At 34.6% G+C, this 26,100-nt stretch overlaps 1 protein-coding gene across 1 annotated transcript; it reads left to right on the top strand.

Moving 5' to 3' along the window:
• The first annotated feature begins 13,086 nt into the window (after nucleotides 1–13,086).
• Nucleotides 13,087–25,636, top strand: LOC121375735 (transmembrane protein 59-like). Its single transcript, XM_041503340.1, has 6 exons — nucleotides 13,087–13,260; nucleotides 14,871–14,976; nucleotides 17,264–17,358; nucleotides 17,728–17,929; nucleotides 18,712–19,022; nucleotides 20,558–25,636. The coding sequence occupies exons 1-6, from the start codon at nucleotides 13,102–13,104 to the stop codon at nucleotides 20,690–20,692; spliced, it is 1,008 nt and encodes a 335-aa protein (XP_041359274.1). The 5' UTR covers nucleotides 13,087–13,101; the 3' UTR covers nucleotides 20,693–25,636.
• Nucleotides 25,637–26,100: the final 464 nt, after the last annotated feature.

Raw genomic sequence — 26,100 nt, forward strand, 5'->3', positions numbered from 1 at the left:
GGTTGTAAGAGAAAAACTATAAGTTGAACTAGTCCACCGAGGGGTTTTGAAAATACCATTACATGTTTTAAATATGATGTAATAAATAATCTACAATTATCCATTATTTGTTCTTAATTAGTGAAATCAAGTGAACAATTTCATGTTGGTAACATCACCTCAAAAATAGTTCATATTTGTGAAAATTTAATCATGATTGTAATCATGATTACTGGGCAGTGTAATCACAATCATAATCGATTACTTTCATTTTCCTTGTAATCATAATCGTAATCGTAATCATGACATTCTTAAGTAATCGTAATCGTAATCGATTACTTTTGTCATGTAATCGCCCCATGTGTCTGATATATATATATATATATATATATATATATATATATATATATATATATATATATATATATATATATATACATGTTTATATGTTTTAATTTTACATTAATAATTAGAAACACAGACAGACAGATAAATAAATACATGTAAATAAATAAATAAACAAACAAACAAACAAACAAACAAACAAAACAAAACAAAACAAAAAACAAAACAAACTTCTTCTTTCTGTTTTTTTTAAAAAGAAAACTAAAGCTTGCGACACACGGAATATCATATTACATTGCCGGTAACCCTAGTACTTGCATTACTTGAATAATGAAATCGCCACGTATCGGGTTAAGCCTCTAGTTTTTTTTTACTACTTGACAAGTAGATATCTGTCGTGTTCAAATATATAACCTAGCATATTTCCAACTCGTTGCACCTGGCCTGGGATATTGTGTAGCATGATCCAACGTAAGTGTTCCGCTCGTACGACAAGACAAACGACCATGCGACCAATGGATCCTGACAGCTTGATCCCAGTCTAAATTCATATTCCCCGTAGATGACGCTGTAATCCCGCCTAGAAGCCCCCGTGTACATTACGACGGTGTTAATGTGTACTACAAATAGAGAACAGCATGTTTGATCTTCGAGACATGCCGCAAAGCAGCACGATTCGAGAGACGAAGGTACGAAGATATTTTCCAGGTGAACCAGGTAGCTGGCGGCATCTCCGTACCTACCCAATACCTACCCGCCCCAAAGAAATTTTCAAAGGTGCCTACTTAAAAAAAAAAAACCCACACAATTGTATCTGTGTTTAATGTGAGACAATTTAGGCAAATTTGTCGCCGTAACTAGAAGAGGCAAGAAGATACAGTTCCAGCTCGCCCCCCCCAAAAAAAAAGAAGAAGAAGAAAAAGAAGTGCCCGTTTTGCTTAACTGGAGCAGAACTTACGTTACTGTGCCACCAATGTTTTGTGGTGTAAATGGTGACGTAACAAGTCTTGGCCACGTCGTCTGAGCAAGAAACTTATGTAACATTCTCTGCAACCTCACACACACACACACACACACACACACACACACACACACACACACGCACGCACACACACGCACACAAATTATAAATATGAAGTTACAAAATAACTCAAAACTCAAACATGCAAGTTGTCAGAAAGCAAATATTACTATCGTAAATAAATGTTTAATACACATTTGTTAACTAAAATGTTACGTAGAGTTTGCTGTCAATAAAACATCATAAAAAACTATACTACCCTTAGTTAGTGGCCATTAAATTAGTGGTTTCATCTACTCACATGCAACACATCTGTGTAATAAAACATATTTAAAAAGTTTGAAATATGAAGCAATTTGTTAATAGATACATTCGGTATTTCCTTTGATTCAATTTGGCAGTTGAAAAAAAAAAAAGGAATTGATACTTACGAAATTAGAGTTGGCAAAAATCCATATTACAAACACTACAACGACCAGCAATCCATTGATTATACATATATTCATATCTAAGGCAAAAATGTGTGAATATTGTAATTTTAATAATTAAAAAGACTATACTAGTCGATAACATGTTACAATGGCTATGCGACATGTGGATCAATAAACACTAGTTTTGAATTGAATAATTAATGTCTAATAATAAATGTAATTGCGTTCTAAAAATAATGTACCTTGTACAGGAGATATGAAACGATTTTAATAAATAACTTTTTTTATATTAATACAAAAATGTAAACAGAATAGCTAGAAAAGATCTCCAAAACATGCCAACATGTAGATTTAGTTTTCTACAAAATATTTAATATTCAAATTATCTACACAAATGCTACATGGTAGATAAGCTACTAGAAATACTAAATTTGTATTGTTTATCATCATGTCTATGGCAGTAGATGTGTATATGTGTGTCTCTCTATATACATATATAGAGGATACTAAATGAGTGGTCGTTTAATACCATTTATCTTACGAGTTGCTTAAAAACGTATCTAACGAGTGTATGTTTTTTAATTAAAAAAAATTAAAAATCAATAAACATAGACTGAACAAAATTAATTGTTTTATGTACTAAAGAAACAGGATACACATAAAGGACTATATGAACATGTTGCTAATTGTGAATGGAACTTTAATACAATCTTATTAAAGGGACATTCCTGAGTTTGCTGCAATTTTTAATATGTCATCGACTAACAGAGACTTTTTAACGATTGTAATTACATATCAAATATATTTTTCTGCATAAAATATTAGTGGCTGTATATTAAACGTGTTTCTGGTCGTTCTAATATTTGTACTAGGTTAAATTCAATTTTATTTCCTAAATTATATTTTTTTCGTACGTACGAAATTATTTGAAGACAAAATCCAGTGTAATTATTATGTATTATTATTATTATTATTATTATTTTACTACAAATCTCAAAACATGACCATGTTTAATTAGCTGTGAATGGTTAAAAAAAAGCTTATAAGTATTTATATAATTTCTCTTAGAGTACTAAAGTGATCTAAAAAAAAATGGAAGACATTCAAGTTCACATTTTTCGAACTATATAAAGAGAATAAAAACGACAAAACCATACTGTCGTAGACAGAACTCTCTGGCGAAAACTGCGGTTGTGTCCATAATAGGCGTGCAAGAACATGTATTTCATGGAAGCTTGCCAGAAATTACCCCTACCCTACAGACAAAACCAGAGAAGTACACACCCACCCACCCCACGTATAAAGGCATCAAACCACTCGACAGCAATGTATCGATGTGATTTCAAACTGTAAATACTGAAGTGCTTAAATTCTTCGATTAGGCAAATCGATATTATGTGACTAAAAAAAATATGATATATCACAATGTCATCAATGTGACGTCAATACTGGTTATTTTATTTATGGTCGAATTGTACTTATTCATGTGGGTTTTTTTTAACGCTGAACACTCAGACAGATAAAAAAGAAGTGATTTTGCAATTTTCTGCAGAGAGAGAGAGAGAGAGAGAGAGAGAGAGAGAGAGAGAGAGAGAGAGAGAGAGAGAGAGAGAGAGAGAGAGAGAGAGAGAGAGAGAGAGAGAGAGGAAAGTGGAGACAAAATAAAAAGCGAGAAACAGAGAGACAAATAAACAAAGAGAGCCAGACAGACGTACAGACACACTAAGAACACTTTACATATTCGTATAGTTGCTTAGACCTGCATATTAAAGTAAAACTGATTTACGCCAGGCAAATCAACAGGTAAAACTGCAAAGTAAAGCAGGTACGTGTGGCTTCTTTGAAGTTCACCGGTTTCGAGCACAAACTGGATTAACTTCAAGTGCAAGTCGTTGCAGCACGGCACCGATTTAAAACAAGAAGTAACACACGTGTATTGTAAATACGAAGGTGCGAACTGTTTACAAGCATGGGGATTAAGATTTCGATAATACGTGCGCTTCGGAAACATGTATGAGCTCGTCTTCAGGATATGAACGGTGCTTTAGACAAAATCCGAAAAAATTGGCACTTTGGTGATAATCTGGAAAGAATGTCCTGTTTGTAGAAATGTCAAAGTCGTGTCTCATTTGGACAAGCTATATGCACATCAGTTTTGCATGTACGAAATAAACTTTTAACAACAAATCGCTGAACTCTAGGGTCTAGTCCGTTTATGTCCAGATGATATGAATTGGCACATAACTTTATAAGGAGAAATGCTGATAATAATTTTAAAATGTGATTAAATTTTAAAGCCACACTAGCTCGTATTACATATTTACTTTGTACAACGCAAAGAAATGCTCAGAAAGGTTTAAAAGAGCGAGGTCTAAATAAAAATAGGATACCTATAGAAACATGGGACTTCCGTTATCTTTCCCAGGAATATGTTTTGCAATCACATATTATCTTCTATTACCAGAAAGCGTCAATTGTAAATTATTATTTGATATTTTTTATGTCATTAGTATCAGGAAATGAATTGAAAACGTATAGTTGAAAAGATACCAAAACTATTATTGGTTTGTAGAGCAAAGATAGGACATGTTTTATTTAACGACGCACTCTTTTCGATTAGCAGCAAAGGATCTTTTATATGCACCATCCCACATACAGGATAACACATACCACGACCTTTGATATATCAGTGGTGGTGCACTGGCTGGAGCGAGAAATAACCCAATGGGCCCACCGACGGGGATCGATCCCAGACCGACTGCGCATCAACCGAACGCTTTACCACTGGGCTGCGTCTCGCACCTTGAAGAGCGAATACACCCGGAGAGGTTGCAGTGTAGCATGCTAATAAAATGAGAGGTGATGTGCCACTAACAGATTTTTATGTTGCTAGAAACATCAAAGAGACATAAGATATAAACAAAATAAGATCAGGCCCGTACGCAGAAATGTATATGGGGGGTTGCTAGGTAGGTCCGGAGGCACCCCCCCCCCCTTCCCCGAAATTATATAAAATCTAGAATGCAGGAGATGCATTTTCCTGCATTCTGGGAAGTAAATTCGAAATGTTTCTTTGCCTCAAAATATGTCAAATTTTATACATCCACATCCACGGACGGACCTCAGCAGACTGTGTGTGTGTGTGTGTGTGTGTGTGTGTGTGTACATACGCACCCCTCGCACCCCCCACCCCCGCACCCCTGCGTACGGGCCTGAAGATATCCCTAAAAATCAAGACCTAATTGGAATGTTTTAATGTCCAAAACAAATTTGAGGTTAACTCTTAACTTGAATCTCTGTCCACTCCCTCCACTCTCTCCACTCCCCTGGTTCACTCAATCTAATTAAAATTAGATTCACTGGTTAATTACCGGTACAGCTAATTTTAATCAGATAGCTGGTTCACTCTGGTTACTAAAAAATACCTGTAAAATGTTTATTCATTTAACCAAAAGTTTACATACAGAAATGATCGTATGACTTCGTATTATTTTTGGTTCTTAATTTGATAACCAACCAACCAACAAACAACAACTAACAACTGTAAACAAACAAACAAACAAACAAACGAACAGAAACAGACAGACAGACAGACAGACAGACAGACAGACAACAACAGCAACATTGTCGTACCCAAACACTAAAATGTCTTATATTATGTAGGTTGACCATTGGTTTAAATTTTAAAAATTAAAACCTCAATTTATGTGCACCTCAGTGTTTATTATTCATATCCATGCTAGCTGCATCGTACTCGGTATCACCGTTTAAACACAGTGCGAGTATTTATCCCCTAAAATATCTCAAGAAATACAATCAAATATAAATGTACTTTTTACGACTCTATAAATAGTTTTTGGAATGTGAAAAAAAAATCATTAAAAGTTCCGAATGTCAAAAGAAAATAATCGTTTAGGGATAAATAGTTTCTACAACTTCCTATAAATTTAATACTCAGTACGTCTTCTGCAATCGCTGGTATACATCTTTCCCTAGTTCTACAATATTTTCTATAGACGGCCATAAGACTGAAAATTCTAAGTTGAACACTTTTAATCTCTTCTATCCGTCGAAGCGTAAAACAACTTTTAACTTGACTGCAGTGTACTTTTGTGCTTTGGTACTGAGCCGCAACCAGTAGTTTTGAATGGCCCAAGAAAAACGCGAGCATTCCTGTTAGCTGGGGAGTGTAAAATGTTCACTTTAGTAACTCCACAAACAACCCACCTTTCAAAAGGGCGACCTCCCATGTAACAAATAAACAGCGGGAGTAAACGATTTTATAATTTGTCATTTTCGCAGCGCCCGTGTATCCCATTAGCACGTGTTTTGATACGAGTCAATCTGAAATAGGTAATTTGAAGTCGGCTTCAGCAGCAGTTAATCATAACTCCAGCAGAATAATAAACCTGTCACGACTCCACAATGGCTGCGTTCATTCACACACCTGTATGCCGGGTGTATCTATCAATATAGTGGATGTAAAGAAGAAACTATTAATTTAATTTTTATTTTTTGTTGACAATAAGGGCCCAGTTGGGCTCTTTTCTTTCTCGTTCCAGTCAAGATTCAGCTATATATGTACAACCTGTGTAACAAAAACCGTGGTATATGTATTAACCTTGCTGCTAATCGAAAAGAGTAGCCCATGGAGCTCGTTTCCTTTCTGATTATCTCTGTGGTCCTGAGCGATATTACCGTAGTTAAAAATATGTTGTGCGTCGTTGAATAAAAAAAAAAAAAAAAAAAAAAAAGTTGAGAATATAATTTTGTATTGTCACAAGTTTTCTTTTCGTATCCCCACCGCCCCTCCTTTCTTCACTGAAACCAGAAAACATGCAGTGCATAAGCGATTCGAGATAATTATTTGTTTTACAAGTATTACATGAATTTGATATGAATTTATATTTAAAATAACGTTGCAATACATGTATTTGATATGAATTTATAATTTAAATAAAATTACATTTTGACACATAATTAGCGTTTAAGGGAAAGTGTACCATATTTATATTTACCATTGTTCAAAACACAATTTTACAAAACTAAAAATAATATTATCTTTCTGTACCTTTTCTCCGAAATAATTTTGTTTGTTTGTTTGATTTATGCTGTATTGTTTTCATTTTGTTGTAAAGCGAATATGTCATATGCTATATTTTGTTATACTAGAAGTTTAGTTAATTGTTCGCTATTGAAAACTGCACTGTTGTAGTCTTTTATTTGGAACTGAAAACATCATATTTGTAAGAAAATAATTAGATAACCGTTCGTACTAAATCCATGCAGATATCTCGACTTTTTAAAACAAATGTTTATTGCCGTACACTTTAAATATCATGTACATATTGTAAATAAATATTACGAATATTTACTGTTAATAGTTTGGGGGGGGGGGGGGGGGGGTCGTATTTTTTGGCTGATCTAATTGTAAAAATATTTTTATTAAATGCAAAGTTTTAGTTGAAGCATGAATATGGATTAGTCAGAGGGGGATATGGAAGAAAAAATTAAATTATTCATAACATTTGGTCAAATAAAATTTTCCTTTGAAATATATGTTTTTCGATTTCGGAAAATGTTACAAAAAACTATTTTAGTCTCTTCTTCTGCAATATATTCATAAACAAGCCCCTTTCTTGCACCCCCCTCAAAAAAATTAAAATAAGAAGAATAAAATGAATGAATATTTAACGAAGCCCCAGCACATAAATATACATTGACTATAATTGGTTGTCAAACATGAATATGATTACATATAATTATTTATATTAACAAAATAAATAAATAAATAAATAATAAAATTGAAAACTTTAAAGGCGATGGAAGAAAATTAAACAGAATAACTGAAGAAACGAAAACATAAATAAATTAATAAATATGCTACAATCTAACAAACATGTACATGGTATGAAATAATTATAATTCGAGTTAGGTAGAAGACCCAAGAAACGAACTTTCGTTTGTCGTTATTTCCTCTTTTAACAGTCAAGTCACTAATAGATTTTATTGACGAGCAATAAGCATCGAGTTTATGGGCCAAGTCCTCTTTATTATCTGTACGATTGTGCACGTTAATCCAACGACTTTGGTCTCCCAGGCGTTTTATTGTCAATAAAACTGAATAGCTCGCAGTGAAAGGAAATGTTAGTATTTGTTCACCGAACGCTCAATAAGGAACAACTTTAGGAATACTAGCTTAGTTTTAATGTTACCATTACCGTAATTTTTGTTAGTTCTGGACTATTACTCCAGTATATGTATCCACTAAAATTTAAGACAAGGATACACTCCCGTACTATTAGCAATTATTTATTTATTGCTGTTAACTTAGATAATAAAAATCTTTCCTCCTACGTTTTGCCCAAATTATAAACTTAAAGGTGAAGTTCTTAAAAATTCCCTGGTATGTATACACACACACACACACACACACACACACACACACACGCACACACGCGCGCGCGCGCGCGCGCGCGTATGTATGTGTGCGTGTATGTGCTTGTATGCTTGGGGGTGGGGGGTGGGATGGGGGGGAACGTGCATGCACGCGAACAAATAAATAAATAAAATCCATTCTGTTAACTTTCATTGTCGAGTTAAAAACAATGGCCACATTTAATTAGTTTTACATAAGTGCCACATTTCATTATGTTTTACATAAATATACTCTGTCAAAAAAGAAACGCATAGGCGAAATATTCATGAAATTATCTCTTTAATACAAAGTGGCATAATTTCGTTATTTATGATCGTAGCACAATCAAATTTGACATGAGTATGTGACAATCTTCTTGCTATGGACTGACGGCAGTGGAGGCGTTTTCGTCACCAAACAGCGTCGCACGAGGGCGCTGAAATCAGTACCGTGTGTGGTCACCAGCAGCAGCAATCACTGCACGACATCTCCTTGGCATGATCTATGTGGTCCTTAACCATATATCTGACGCTATATGATCGTAAATAAAATGTGTTGAGTACGTCGTTAAATAAAACATTCCCTTCTTTCCTTCTCCTTGGCATGGACTGAATGAGTCTCTGAATCTGGGCACGTGGAATCCTAGCCCATTCTTCCTGTAGTGCGTGTGACAGTTGCGGAAGCGTCTGAGGCTCCGGGTCATGCTGGCGTACACGTCTGTCCAGTTCGTCCCATAGGCGTTCAGTGGGGTTGAGATCTGGCGATCTTGATGACCATGACAGCACATTAATGTTCTCATTCTGTAGGAAATCCATTGTTACATGTGCCATATGCTGCCTGGCATTGTCCTGCTGAAAGAGTTCTCTCTGTCGATCCAAAATGGGAAGCATGTGACGGCGAAGAATTTCGTCCCGGTAGCGTACAGCTGTCAGTTTGCCTTGTACGAACACAAGTTCACTTCTGCCGGTGTATGAGATGGCTCTCCACATCATGACACTCCCTCCACCGAATCTGTCAACTTGGGCGACGCAGTTTTGGCAAAACGTTCATTGCGGCGTCTGTAAACACGTTATCGTCCATCACGTCGTTATAGAAGGAAACGTGACTTGTCTCTGAACCATACTCACCGCCAGTTTCCCAAGTTCCACCCCTGTACATTCGTGCAGCAGCGAGCACGTAAATGTCGATGTTGACGTCGCAGGACGGGGCCAACATACGGTCTCCTAGCCCGTAAACCAGCTTCTCGATGTCGGTACCGAATAGTTTGTGCAGACACCCTTCTCAAACCAGGTATGCGTCCAGCAGTGTTGGTTGCTGTTGTATTTCGGTGACGTAAGTGCAGAATCCGGAGTTAGCGATCTTGTGCTGCAGTTCTTACGCGAGGTCTTCCACTTCTGGGCCGGTCTTCAGCTGATTGAAACTGCTGGTACCTGTCCCAGAGACGTGAAATGGTGCTCTGATGGACGTTCATGTGGCGTACGACTGCTGGCTGCGATTCACCTACTAGTAACTGGAGGCGGCCTATTAGAATGTTGCGATACGCCAGGCTTAGTCTTGGCATCTTATAACTCGTCTACTTCGAAATGGAAATGAGGCATCATTGTGAGCATTGCAGATTTAAATACCCATCACTACCCACAATCTTTTCCCCGAGTTTTACGTGTATTCGCCAAAATCTGACCATTTCACGCTGATTCCTGCAATTGTCGCACAACGTGCCACAACGTGCGTTAAATTTGTTTTAGGGTACATTTGGGCATGCTGTCCCATTCCAGTAACATTGACAAATATGGTCATTCAGCAACATTGTAAAAAAAAAAACCCCGATATTTGGTAAAATCAAACACTTTTCTTCTTTCCCTATCACCTATGCGTTTCTTTTTTAATAGAGTATATATTTTTGATAAATTCTTTCCTGAAATAGAAAACACACTTGCCCGCAAACAATTATGCAAAATAACAGTTGTAAAATCTTAAGGCGAGAAGCCACTTCTCGTTTGACAGAGCTTTACATTATAATGTATTTTTGTATTATTAAAATGTCAAAGAAAGTCGACATCACTGAGTTGCGTATTATTATTTATTTATTTTTTATTTTACAAACAACATGAAATAAATAACTGCAAGGAACTCATTTGAAAAAAAAAAAGTCTGTTTAAAGTTTGTTTTGTTTAACGACACCACTAGAGCGCATTGATTTATTAATCATCGTCTATTGGATGTCAAACATTTGGTCATTTTAACAAATAGTATTAAAGAGGAAACCCGCTACATTTTTCCATTAATAGCACAGGATCTTTTATATGCACCATCCCACAGACAGGAAACGACCTTTGATATACCAGTCATGGTGCACTGGCTGTAACGAGAAATAACCTAATGGGCCCGCCGACGGGGATCGATCCTAGACCGACCGTGAAACAAGCGAACGCTTTACCATTGGACTACGTCCTGCTCCTAAAAATAATGAATACAGTAATATGTTTTGCCGTTTAATGTATGTAGAATCTAACCAACATAAAATTAATTAAGGTAGATCAATTATTTGTTTTGATGGCAAAGGTTAGCACATACCACGGTCTTTGATATACCAATCGTGCTGCACTGGTTGGAAATAGCCGAATAGAAATACCGACGGGGATCGATCCCAAACCGATCGCGTATTAAGCGACCGCTTTACCACTGGGCTACGTCCCGCCCCAAAATAAAACAAGAAAGAAATGTTTTATTTAACGACGCACTCAACCCATTTTATTTACGGTTATATGGTGTCAGATATATGGTTAAGGACCACGAATATATTGAGAGAGGAAACCCGCTGTCGCCACTTCATGGGCTACTCTTTTCGATTAGCAGCAAGATATATTTTATATGCACCATCCCACAGCCAGAGTAGTACATACCACGGCCTTTGATATACCAGTCGTGGTGCACTAGCTGGAACGAGAAATAGCCCAAGATGTTCGTTGTTAAGATTGGTTGATCAATGTGGGCAACAGTAACTCAAGCTATGTTGGATTTTTGTCACTGCAAAAAAAAAAGAAAAAAAAAGAAAAGAAGATTAATAGTGATATGTTCTGCCGTTTAATGTATGGAGAATTTAACCAACATAAATTAATTAAGGTAGATCAGTTATTTGTTTTGATGGCAAAAGTTAGCACATACCACGGCCTTTGATATACCAATCGTGCTGCAATGAATGGAAATAGCCAATGGCCCCACCCACAGGCACTTGACACAGATTAGTAAACATGAATAAAACATCTAAATTTGTTATATATCAGTAAATTTTATATATTTCCGCAAATATTTTGCTCATATTCTCTTCATACATGACAAAATCATTGCCACTTAACGTGTGTTTACATATACCAAAAATTTCGATCCCTACTTGACAGAATTATTGTATAAATCAATGTAATATATTTGAAGAAGAGTTTATCAAAATGAAATGTTTTTATTGTTTATTTATGTAAATTTCCACAATAATTGAATTTACTGTCTTAATACATGACAACTTTATTGTCATTTAACAAGTAATTACATGTACCAAAAATTTCGATTCCTACTATATAAAATGTATGTTTTATATGGTAGGGATCTGAATTTTTGGTACATATAAATACACGTTAAGTGGCAATAAATTTATCATTTATGAAGACCGTATAAGCAAAATGTTGGGAAAATATATCAAGTTTATCGATATACAACAAATTTTGAATTTTATTCATGTACAGTAGTATGATTATGAATAGGCCTATGTGTCAAGTGTCTTTCATGTAGTAGGGATCGAAATTTTTGGTATATGTCAATACACGTTAAGTGGTAATAAATCTGTCATGGTTGAATTGAGTATGAGCAAAATATTGCGGAAATATATGAAATTTACTGATATATAAAAAAATTAGAATTTTATTCATGTATACTAATCTGTGTCAAGTGCCTGTGGCCCCACCGACGGGGATCGATCCTAAACCGACCGCGCATTAAGCGAGCGCTTTACCACAGGGCTACGTCCCGCCCCAAAATAAAACAAAGAACAGAACATGAAATAATTTATATATTAAGACGTTCGTTATTAAGATTGGTTGGCAATGTGAGCTACAGTAACTCAAGCTATGTTGGATTTTTGTCACTGCAAAAAAAAGAAAAAAAAGAAGAAAAAAAAGCTGGAATCTATAACGCCAGATCACGTGTATTGTCGGACCCCTTTTACTTTTTGATGGACTGTTCAAAATTTTCAGTTAAATTTTTGTGTTACATTCCAAAATGTTTCCACAAACAATGTTCATACCACATCCAGTCAGTTGGCGGATATGGCGGATATATTTATGGAAACCTTGCTTATCAAACCTTACACAAATCCTCATAAAATTTTCAATAAAGGTTTAGGGCCCCCCCCCCCCCCAAAAAAAAAAAAAAAAAAAAAAAAAAAAAAATATATATATATATTTTTTTTAATCACTTGGTTTAAACATTACCCGAATTGATCGCTCTCCGCTTTTGTCACAATGAAAATTCCGGTGCATGAATACCAAAACTATTTACAGCTAATCCGTTTGCACTCCTAGTGAAAAACAAAGTAATTTTAAAAAATAACTCATTGGCTATCAATAAGCTTAAGAATTTACTTCAGATTCCAAATAATTACTCTTCAAACGTGGCAACAGCGAGTGAGGTTATGGGTTCAATACATCGTATTATATAACCAGAGTTAACTTACAAGCAAATGAAACTATTTGGTTGTATATAGTGGAAGATGGAATCCCTTTAAATTCTGGATAGACGAGATGGAACCTTTTAATATCCATGTTACGGAAATGGCCGAAATGTTCCGAGTCACTAATCAGAAAAGTCACATGATCAAAATAAACCTAACGGAAACAGCACTACGTAATCTAAAATCAATGATGGCTGCCAGCGTTACGTATCTTTTATTTCTTTCAAGCTGCCTTTATTTTATTGTTATAACCTCGTCAAATGGGGTTTTTGATAAGGTTCTAGGCGACGTTAAATCTTGTGCTGAAATCTGCAAAAATACATTCCCGTCACACACGTTTGAACAAGTGAGTTGATAAATGACAACTAAATCATGGCCGGGTTTTGATTCATGGTTGTTGACATTTTTATTTCTTTTCTTTTTTTGCATTGACTATTAGGCATGTAATAATAAACACTGTAACTTAAAGTTATATTTAAATATGTTAAAATAAATAAATTACTTTTGAGGCTTGTTAAATACAGTTGTTAAAAATAACCCATGATTTACGAAGTTACGAGCAGGGCTCAGAAAAATAATTTTGGTTTAGCCAATTTTTACATATGACATGTAGAGTATTTCCTTGAAAATGATACACAATATGAAAATCAACAGATGGCTAATTTGGCAGTGGACAATGTGAGCCCTGTCTGCATAAGTCTGAACCTAATTGTTAACTACAATAAATTACTCCTATGTTTAATTAGTTAGATTCCCCCCAAATTTTGTCCAAATACAAATCGTGAAAAAACCCATCACAGTAACACAGATTCCACATACAACACTGTAACGATGTCACCGATATCGACTGCTGAGATTGCACGGGGAAAATACATGCAGTTTTCTGTCGTCTGCCATTTTGCTTGTTTATGAAATATTCTTCGAGAGGAGTAGATCAATATGACATAATCTAACAGTGTTATGACATGCGCCAAGGTATAGCACATTCACCATTATGTCAGATTAATTACATCACATGTAATGAGAACAGTAATATGAATGAATTTAACAAAGCATCAGCATGTTTATTGAGGAAAGATATTGGGAATTGTAAACTTCATAAACGTGTTGTAATCTGTAGCCAATATACAATATAGGTTACCGGAAATGTATGTTTACCTATCCATGGGTTATCACTTACCAGACATTATGCTTATTTTGATGCTTGCCAAAAATTACCTGCTATAATCATCAGATGCACTCTACAAAAATACTAGTCTATTTAATACTATGGAATTTACTACAAAGTTTTTTTTCTGAGCCAATTGTTTTCTCAATTGCACACAAAAATAGTACACAAAAATTTGCCAATATATAACATTTTCAGATTTGAAATATGTCTACATACAGAAAAATAACCTTTTAGTCATATTTATTTTCTGCAAATGTCACTTTCAAAAACAAATTGCCATAGGCAGGCTAAAAATTGCTGTCGATGGGCTGTTTCACCCATGACAATTATTTTTAAAATTGCTGTGGGAGACAAATTCGTAAGTTCAAGCCCTGCGGTTCTTTCAAAATGAATGTGACTATAAGCAGAAACTTTGAATAATTGACCAATCAGAAACATCTTCCCAGTCACTTTTTTGATAGGTTTTTAAAAATAACTTTATTTGTTTGAATGCACTTTGCGAGTATATATGAAGTATTGTATATACTGCATCTGATAATTGTAGCTAATTTATTGTAAGTGAAAATTATCAATTAAGAAAATGTCAACGGCAAAAAAACCCAACATGCCATTGAAAAAACCCTGAATATAGTCCACGGCAAAAGAGTTCTGTGAAGAATTAAAAAATCCACGACATTGCCGGTTGTCGTGGGCAATTGCAGGGGTTGGGCATTTAAGTTTTTAAAATATACTGAAAGTTGTTCCAAATAAATGATAACAACACAGGTTTTTAAAAATCTTTACAGGGTGGTAACTTTGAATCTTGTCACCGAGGATGTAGATTTTATTCAATAATGGAATTTGTCCACGACCCAACTGATGTAAATGGAACAGAAAAGGACTGTATTAATTGTAAGTATGACGAGAACAATTAAATTATATTATTATATAAAACATGCTTTTTTATTTGGAGTGGGGGTGGGGGCAGATTTCATTTCAGGGCTCAAATTTAACGACGGCACTGACAATTGCCGCCACCATTGTGATATAAATTGCCTTAGGTAGGGAGCATCACCAATGACATTTTTGTAAAACTCCTCAATAATGGCAAAATGTATTCAGCTAGTGTACATTATTTGCTACTATTTAGCATTTGCACATTTGAAATATGTCTCCATACAGCAAAATAACCTTTGAGTCATGTTTATTTGCTGTAAAAGTCAATTTTTTAAATATTGTCATAGGCTGGCTCTAAATAGCCGTTGGTGAGCCATTTCACCTACAGAAATTGTTTTTACTTGTCATGGGAGACATATTCTTAAGTTCGAGCCCTGCATTTTGAATTAATAACAAACTATAGTAATATCAAAATGTATTTACTCAAAACTGTTACATCTATGCATATGTACAGGTATTTGAAAGTGTGCAAATGATAGTGCCATATTTAGCATAAATTATTTAATGGCTGCACTTGCATTTGGTGATATGTATGTATATTTATCACCCACATGTGAAAGAGATCACAGTGTAATAATACTTCCATTCGTCACATTGTGATGAACCATTTTCACAGACAATACTGTAATGTGATTGGTCCACATATTGGGGTTAACCTAATTCTTTGGGACTACTTTTTCATGCATAAACCAGCACTGGTGAAAACACTCAGAATGTCTGTTTACTACCTCCAAAAGCTTAGGCTGATAATGGTGAATGCTGTCACATAAAACTGTTTAAACTGTATTCTCAGCTTCAACCAAGCAGCTTTTCATCCCCACATAGCTTTCGCTTGTTAGATATGTTTTTAAGCAACTCGTAAGATAAATGGTATCAAAAGGCCACTCATTTAGTGTCCTCTATGCAGGGGTTGATTTTTTTTTTTTTTTACCACTATCCCAAAGGAATAGTGAATTTCAAAAAACACTATTCTGTCTAAAAATTTGCTATCCCTTCAATTATTAATGTACCACTAGTTTTCCTGACTGCTACGTCGCCCTGTACAACATTGCGTAATGAACAATTGTTTATATAGCAGTCTATGCATTACTGCTTACTGGCTGGAATTACAAACGAAATCACTGCAAATATTAGTCTCGATCAAATAGACGTTTATTTTGTACCGGTAAGTGCATGAGAAAGGTCTTAGTAGTGTGAGGATTTGTTCTGCAGAAAAATGTAGCTGAAGAAAAAGCATAAGCGGAATAGTCGCAGGCAATTTTCGGTATTCTGTGCTTTATTTTCACTTTCATGACGGAATATTGGAAGAATTGTTTTACTATTCCGTTTCGATATTTACTATTTGCGGAATAACGTAAAATTCGACCCCTGCTATGTATATTAAATTTACTTACAAAGTTACAGTCTCAGACCTTGTCATTTAAGGGGAGCTCCGTGTACTCTCGTACCCTATCACTCCCCTGAGTCTAGTTCAAGGAGAGTAATTTAGTTTGAATTTATATGGTATCATTAATATGATTATGGCAATATATCTCAAGTGGATTATCACAATCTAAGTTGGGGAACAATTAATTACTCTCCTCAATTTTTTTTTCAAGTGTCTTTTGCAATACAGGAAATTATCATTATGACTAACAGACAACATAAGTTTAACTACTAATTTCCTTTTCTTTTCTTTTTTAAATCACTTTAAAAAGTTTATTTTGTTTAATGACACCACTAGAGACATTGATTTATTAATTATTGGCTATTAGATGTGACACATTTGGTAACTTTTACTTACTTATATAGTCCTAAATCTGAGGAAACCCACTACATTTTTCCAATAGTAGCAAGTGATCTATTATATGCTCCATCCCACAGGTCTATATACCATGGCCTTTGATATACATGTACCACTCGTGGTGCACTGGCTGGAACGAGAAATAGCACAATGGAAAATCATTTTAATTTCACCAATAAATGGTACAGAGTTTAAACTGTACCTCAAAAATTATTAGTAATTTGATCATTAAATGTATACCCAATCAAATTTTAGTTAGCCAAACAAAATGTAAAAAAATTAAGATGCTTTACAAAAGTGAATTTATTTAATTTTCTAATTGGCTTAAAAACCTTAATTTTAATTTGGCAGTTTAGTAAACAACAGCTGAAACCCTGAAAATATAATATATACAATTTACATTTATTAAAAAAAAAATTCTGTCTGTTTCTTTCTTCAGTTTTATTCTCTCTTTTTCAGGCTGCAAAGAAGCATACAGCAAAGAAGGTGAGGCAAGTGCCTGCAATTTGGGATGTAAGAGTGAAGCACCATTTGCTGAACAGAGGGCCAAACAGGTATGTATGGTGTTGTATTTGGAACTTTCTGTTTCTGTACTATATATTTTTTTCAGTCGTATACTTTACAACTGAGCTAGACTGATTTTTGGAGATACTCGATGCTTGGCATATTAGTAGTCAAGTTGCTACAAACGTACCGGTACTACTTTATTGCATATCATTCTGGTTTTAATACATTTGGAACATCAGTAAAGTATCTATAACCATAGTACAAGTGTGTTTCTAACAGGACATTCATCAGTTAAGTGAAGACATTTCTCATGATCAAAGAACTGGTTACCTAATTAAAAACAATATATGAACAAACGTCAGTTACCCGAGATTTTGAAACCCTGTTCCCGGATTAAACATTCCTTTTGTTTGCAGATGAAAGATGCAGATCCCAGCATGCATCTGCTGTACCCACTGATGTACGTTCACAATCTGTACAGCAACATGATAGATAAGGCGTACAAGCACATGTCAGTGCGCTGGTCATTCTACATGGCTGCGGGGGACGGAAAGCTAGTGGTGATCAAGTCACAGCCACAGGTCTTCACTGAATTTATGGACGAGCAAGACGTCGATGGTAAACACACACCCAGTTTTCTGTCTTTCATTCATACGTATTTCTTTTTAGTTTCCTGCTGAAGGCAGATGGGACTAGAATGGTTGTCTGGATTTGTTTGCACATGTGATGTTTGGATAATATTTTTTAAACATGCAGTTTTTGTTAGTTTACCTTATCAGTTTACTTTCATTTCATGACATACTGATTGATGCTTGGGCATCTGACAGCTGGTTCAGGTTTTGATTAAAATGTTCATAATACACATTACTGTTGTATACCAATTTTGTTTTCGTCTTAAATATTGATATAATCTTTAAATTCAAGGGAAATGTTTTATTTTTAAAGGCTGAATCTTTGTTTATGGTTTCCATTTTCAGTAATTTAAAGGCTTAATTAAAATCTTTACAAAAAGATGCTGGGTTCATAGATCTGTAGTCTTTCCAAGTGTTACTTTTATTTTTAATAATAGAATATCATGAAAAATTAAACCATATTTTTTATGATGACTAGATTTCAATATACATTCTTAAACTGGGAAATTATCATGCATTTGTGTATCTAATGTAAATACTTAAACCAATATTGTGCTATTTAAGCAGCCTCTCTTTATATAAAAAAAACCCCTCTTTGTTATATTTTACCATATTAGCATATGCAGGTTCGTCTGTTCTTTGAATATATGGGGATTCCTGACAAAAGATAAGCCTGTCTTGAACACACTCCAGGGGAACTCTGAGGATGTGCCCAAGACAGACATGCTTAAACCTTCAACAAGTGCACATTTTTTTAATGAATTTTAGATTACAAAGGACCTGGCCTGGATGACAAGACATCCAACTACTGGGAAACGAACATCGAACCTCTCGATAACGCTGCAACACCGATGCTTAAGAATTCCCAGATGAGATCAGCACGCAGCTTTGAGAATGGGGCCGATTTTTCTGTCATGGAAGAGTCTGGTACTGGGGCTGACTGGTTATCATGCATTGCAAAGAAGACCGGCGTCCCTAGACTGTTCCTGTGTGTGCTGATATTATTCTGCGCCATCACCATGATCTGGTTGTGTTTAACTGCTGCCGTCACTGCTCCCGATCAGCGGATTCATACACAGGTTCGTCTCTTTCAATATGTGAGGATTCTTGGCTAAAGACTTGGGTTTTATTTAGTGATTTAGGCTGGCCATTTTATCACTTTAACTGCAGTGTCTAAAATATACAGAGAACTACATGTGCTTTGTTAAATGAAATTTCTTTAATCTTTTTCTCCATTCATTATACTTGATTGTCATCCTTATAATTCAGTTAAAGTTCAAGCATGCTATCCTGGGCACACGTCATTAATTAAAAGTCAGCGTAGGCGATACAACAGATGTCACAGATACCAACAGTGTATTACAGATGATGCACTACTTACTTCATACAAACCAATTTTACAGCTTTGCCCTCCAGTTTTAATTCTAAAAACGATATTTTAATGCTTAGGTGCGCCGGTTCACCGGACATCACCGTATACATATCAAGCTTGAGCGCAGGCGTCGCTGAACTAATCTGTGATGTCATTTCCCAAGAGCGCTATAGCTGTTCACCTATTATCGTCACCAGTAAACCCCAGTCACAAAATTTATCAAGTTGCAAAATACTAACGCACATCATTAAATATGTTAAACTAGCATGAGAAACAAAACAAAGTACACACCTGATCATTTATTCAAACTACAAACAAACAGACTTTGTAATGCTGTCTCGCCCATGCTGGCTACACTGAATGCTTTAGAGCATAGTCTTCATTGCGCTTTGTGTCCATCATTGGGCACACACAAAAGCCAGTCCTTATAATCCTCGGTTTGCAACCAGGTATCATTAAATTTACACTTGCCTGGCATGTTGAAAGAATTTTCACGGTAAATTTAACAATCAAACAATGGCGTCTTTTGGTGATGCATAATGACCACATGTCCGCATGCACAAATACTTTGACTCAATCAGAGAGTAGTATTTGTGAATATTTAATTTCCGTGGACAGCCGAAGCACATATTTGGCGGGAATGACAAAGAAGTTTTGGATTGACGCGTAAATAAACCTACGGAAGCGATTAAATTTTTTGTACTAAAACTAGGAAAGGCATGTTTTTCCTATTTTTTCAGGAGGGGAAAATAAAATTCAAGGACTTTTCAAAGACTTTTTCACAAAAATATGATTTTTCAAGGTTTTCAAGGCCTTGAAAAAACATTAACAAAATTCAAGAACTTTCAAGCACTTCAAGCACCTGTGCGAACTCTGAATACCCCTTCTCTCCCTCCTTCCCACCCCACACCGGGTTTTAGGTCTCACTAATTTTTTCATCTTTTTTTTAAGTAGAGAGAGGTCTTTTTAGGACAAAAATGCTATTAACAATTGTTGAAGAGTTGAGAATGTTCAGGAATGCATTGCGTGTTATTTTAATCTTGTTAAAGCCTAATGTTTCAGTGATTCTGAGATGAAATGTTTTGAGGTTAACAGAAGTACTTAATTGGGCATGATTATTTTGGGCACAACATTTACTGCCTGTACCTTGGTGCAATCTAAAGACCTGACACCAGATTAGCAGTTCACTGTGTACTATAATTATCAGTGATGTTTTATTTCATTTGATCAATTTCATTTCAGAAGCTCAGCATTAATGGAGATTTGGAATATTTGCGACAGATGGCATTTGACGGTAAAGGTATTCAAATTCTCCGTCTCCAGGACCGCGTGGAGTCCAGTCCATTGCCTATCAAGATACGTGTAGAGAAAATCTAAACAAACTCACAGTACAAATCATGTTCTTGATTCTATGTGATGTGTAGAATCTCTTTTGGTTACAATCACTGGTTTATTTTATTTTAGCTTTCTCCATTGAATGTATGACTGATGTTGGGATTTTTAAATACTTGGTTTAATTTATTTTGTTTCTTGTCTGCGAAGTCAGTTAGTTTTTGCACAGGCAGTATGATAATTTGAAGTGTATCACCTAGAAAGCTTCTAGAATTCAGTGTTTTTTTCTATATTTAAGTAATTAGTTTTTATGAAATTCTACAATATTTTAATTGCGTTTATAGAAATAGAATAAATATCTGAATGAAAAACGTTTTTCTGCAACTGCTGTTAATGCATTTTAGGTAATATATTTTGTATACATATAATTTAAATATGTTAATATATTTTTCTTATAAATGATTGCATTGGTCTTATTGATATTACAAGACTTGAAAAAATCGAATTAAAAACTATAAATAAAAGCCAGTTAGTTTGTTTATTTTGACATTTTTTATTGAAAGAAATACCGAAACCTCTAGACTGGTAACTCTTGTCAAATATATTACGTTATACATGATAAGTAAATGTATCCTTTTGGAATAATAGGAATTGAACTTGTTAACTCTTTATGCTCTTTAAAGATTGAAGTGTAGAGCCACTTTATGATACATTAGTATGAACAACTTTATACTAATGGACTAGTGTGTAAAACATTTCTGCATTTCATATTTTCAGGAACATAAATTATCAAGTTCAGTTCTTGAATACTGTTTTCAAAAGCTAGATAAATTTTGTCAATTATGTGCTAGAATTTATTGTGGTGGTTGCCGAGAGGCATATATATATATATATATATATATATATATATATATATATTCCCACTATACACAAAATGTACTTTTTTTTATTTAAACCGAGGAAAATAAAATAAGTTGACCCGCTATAAAATAATAATTAGTGTCTCTCTCAACCACCCCTCAATGTGATCATTTCTGGTCCAGTCAGCTAGTATAGAAAGAAGTTTGTATGTATTTGCTGAAGTAGGCTATTATTGTGCAATTCAAAGTAATACTAATGGAGGTTTTTGCCTAATGGGTGAGATTACAATTTCCCAGATACCAATACATTAAAATGTGATTCTTATAGTCGGAGCACATGCACAGTAGTATGAAGTACGGTATTTGTAATTTATGGTTGCTTTGGACTTGTTGAACAAGATTGCAATGTTTGATTAAAATACCATAGCTTGTTTCAGTTATGATCATGTAATTTCAAGTGGCACAAAGCATGATGTATGAGATTTGAAGTTTACCGATATACATAAAACATGATTGTATGCGTCAGTCTGTGAATACTGTTTGATAAGTTTTTCCATTTCTTAAAATAAGTATCGGATACCTAATGCCTTCAGTCAGTTGCAGTACTGTAATTTATAAACCACTGTAAATATGGTAATGTAAAGTTACTTTTCCTTTACATTGTTATAAACTGTGAACCATTGGTACACAAGTTGTCAACCACTGAAGTGTTTAGCATACTTATAGAAAATTAACATTGATAGCTGAAGAGGAGTGGACGCAAAATAATATGTTACAGTTTGTTTCCATAAACTTATCAATGACTTGATTATTACAGATTGTACAGTCTTGTCTGTGTGAACTGGGTTGTTAGTGCTTTTCAGCTTTTAGAAATATTGGTGTGTGGTCATAATTTGATATGGGGAGTTGTATTACAGTTTCCATGGTAATGAAAGTTGCATGTTTTGCAGCTACCATAGAGAAGTGTGTTGATAGATCTGTTGTTAACTATTTATAATTGTTATTAAATATAAATATTTGTGTCACTTTATGCACTTTTTATTTCATAAAGTGTAGTATATATGTGTTTAAAAAGTATTAGTTATAAATAAATGTATTAACCTGTGTATAACCACACAGATTTTAGCATGATTACATTTTCCTTAAATCAGTAGTTTTGTACTAAATAAATGTAATTCTAGAGATACTGATTATCACTCGAGAGCTACCAGTCAGTATAACTGCAAAATATTACTAATGTAGTAACTAAATGATAATTCAGTACGAACAATTTTATATTGATAAAATTAGTGTCACACTTTGAGGGGCAGCCATTACTTTTAAAAATTGAAATCGGATATGTAATAGTGAAATTGCAATCTTGTTCTCAAGAATATAACTGTACATTTAGTGCAATTCATTTTAGGTTGTAGTGTGGCATACTGTATTGTTCTCAGTTTTATATTTCTTGTTGTGATGTGTACCTCACTACATGCTGGTTACACAACTTGCTGTTATTTTATATGTGTAGTATTGAAAACAACTGGGGACAATCACATTGGGCATGAAATAATTCTTTGTTGTTAATATATATATATATATATGTGTGTATTTATAATGTTTCTACACAAAGCATTGTAAATATTTTCATCACAGGCAAAGCAGATGTTCTGTTTGTGGAAGAATGCGATATTAATATGACATGGGGGGAAAACCACTTGTCCATGTAAGCCACCAATGTGCTAGTCATATTAAATGACTTTACAATTACAAGTCCGATTTAAAATACCACTCAGGGTGTCTGTCATACAAAAATAATGTTAATGCCTTTATGTGCACAAAGTTCTCATTAATGATACTTTTTTCTCGACAGGTTACAGGCATAGCCTAGGTGACTGTATTTTAAAATGGGCTGGGATAGTGCCTTTAATAGAGTCTGAGACTTTAAAAGTTAAGACAATACCATACAAAATGCATGTGTGTGAGGTCATTAGAGATTTTTGTCTAGACTCTTAACCAGTTTCACGAGCATGGGTCCTGGACCACAACTATGCCCAGTTTATTATTTTGTAAGTGGATGCTTTGACGGTTGATAGGTTTTTGTTTTAGCTTGGTGGTCTTACTGGACAAGATGGGTTGGGGCCACTATTTAGCATAATCCTGTGGAGTGCATCATTTTTAGAATAAGAAACTAAATGAAATAACATACCGATAAATTTGGCTAAAATTGTCTGTTAAAATATACACTCTTAATACTATTTGTAGTGACAGAAGCATATAGTAAGTGATATTCAGAGTATTGCAGTACTGTCTAATGTGAATAATTTCAAAGTTAAACAACATGATGCGAGTGATCAAAACATCATCACATGAAAAAAACATTTGTTGTATTTTGAAAGAACCCTTAATTTGAAATAACAAAGTAGACTAAGAGATGACGTGAATACAACAATGTCATATTTATATTACTAATTTGAAACAAAAACTCATTGTATTCTTAATTCAGAAAGTACTGAAGAATTACTAAGTGACACTTAAAGTTTGTTTTGTTTAACAACCCAGTAGAGCACATCGATTAATTAATCATCAGTTATTGGATGTCGAACATTTGGAAATTATGACACATAGTCATCAGAGGACCCCAGCTACATTTTTCCATTAGCAGCAAGGGTTACTTTGACTAATAACGTTTGCCAAGCAACTGCATAACATACACACAGAAGTCAATAAAATATTGACAGATACATCCATAAAGCTTGCAATACCACAGTATGATCCTGGATAGTGGCATCCTCGAGTGCACTGTTTGTAGAGGTGTTTGTGGCACAACAACACAAGACTCTGTCCCACTGGCCATCTCGACTGCCTATACATCTTGAACAACTCATTGTGTGGGAGGCACTCACAAGTTCAACCCAGTGCTGGGGACAACGGGCTACATGGTTCACGTTACCATGATTAATGTAAACTTGTCTTTTTCTTTGCATGTTTCTCTGTGTCGGAAGACCAGTGTCATTCACATTACTGGTTCATTTGTATTCCACGATTATTATTACATGCATTTCTTTTCTTTTTTTCTATTAATCAAAATTTTTACCTTTATTTTGTGAAAATATATCAGTATGGGTTTAATTATATTTAAGATATTTTTTTAATAATACTTATAATAAATTTACATTATACAGGAATTCATATTTGGCACAAATGATTGATACAAATACATTAGAAGGAAATCCTTGGGCTACTGTTAATTAACAGTTTTTGCTGTGTAAAGTATTTTGTCAGAGGTAATTTTTTATGCCGTGAATAACGTTAGCATTTTTTATTTGGAATATTTTCTACACCAATTTCTTTTTACATGTCTTAATATCCATAGCTTTTACATCTTGGAGAAAAGAAAAATGCATTTATTTTAAAGGTTGAAAAGTAGAAATCTTCAGGGATTTGCCTACTTAAACTGTAAAATTAATGTGTACCCACATCTGTCAAGATGTACCAAGATTGTGAATTACATTGATCTCCCATTTTACCATAATTTGTGAGATGTAAATAGTTTTTTCTCTCTTCGTATGTAGTTTAACAATTAAATGATAAATGATACCATTTTTCTTTATTGTAACATTTGCATTAAATTAGCTAAATTGTTGATTTTAGTGAACAAGATTAGTTAATGTTAAAATGTATAGGCACCTATTTCTCTTATTTTGCTTTTTGTCTGTTTCATGGTGCTGTTAATGGGACATATTTTTATATATCTTGTTCCTTAGTAGTTTTGTCAAGTGTAGATATCAACTATGAGTGTACATGGTATTTTTATTTTTATGTATATAGTAAGGCACATGTCAGACTGGTGTAAAACAAATTATTATTCCATAACTGTTTTGTATATCAAAGATCAAAAACGATAATGTCAAGTACTACAGACTTTCATATTATACAGCTGCTAAACATGTTTGGCACCGTAAATTAATTTAGTATTAATTTTGCTATAATTACCCATCTTCAAATGAAATCCAGAACTATTGTTTCTTTTATTCTGCAGCTAATCAATGTCTACTTGTATTTACAGTTGTTGTGTATATGGCTTTGTCTGCATTTCATATTGTCAGGGGATAAAACAATGAAGTGGGAATTAAATTTTTAAAAATTATTTGTGCAGTTTGTTATCATCTACAATACAGGAGAGGAAAGGAATATTTGTTCAACGACACCTCGGGACATTTTAAACCACAACTATTAAATTTGGACCGGCGTCGTGGCAAGCCATTGGTCTACAGGCTGGTAGGTACTGGGTTCGGATCCCAGTCGAGGCATGGAATTTTTAATCCAGATACCGACTCCAAACCCTGAGTGAGTGCTCCATACGGCTCAATGGGTAGGTGTAAACCACTTGCACCGACCAGTGATCCATAACTGGTTCAACAAAGGCCATGGTTTGTGCTATCCTGCCTGTGGGAAGCGCAAATAAAAGATCCCTTGCTGCCAATCAGAAGAGTAGCCCATGTAGTGGCGACAGCGGGTTTCCTCTCAAAATCTGTGTGGTCCTTAACCATATGTCTGATGCCATATAACCGTAAATAAAATGGGTTGAGTGCATCATTAAATAAAACATTT

This window comes from Gigantopelta aegis, chromosome 6 (assembly GCF_016097555.1).
Source record: "Gigantopelta aegis isolate Gae_Host chromosome 6, Gae_host_genome, whole genome shotgun sequence".
Taxonomy (NCBI): domain Eukaryota; kingdom Metazoa; phylum Mollusca; class Gastropoda; order Neomphalida; family Peltospiridae; genus Gigantopelta; species Gigantopelta aegis.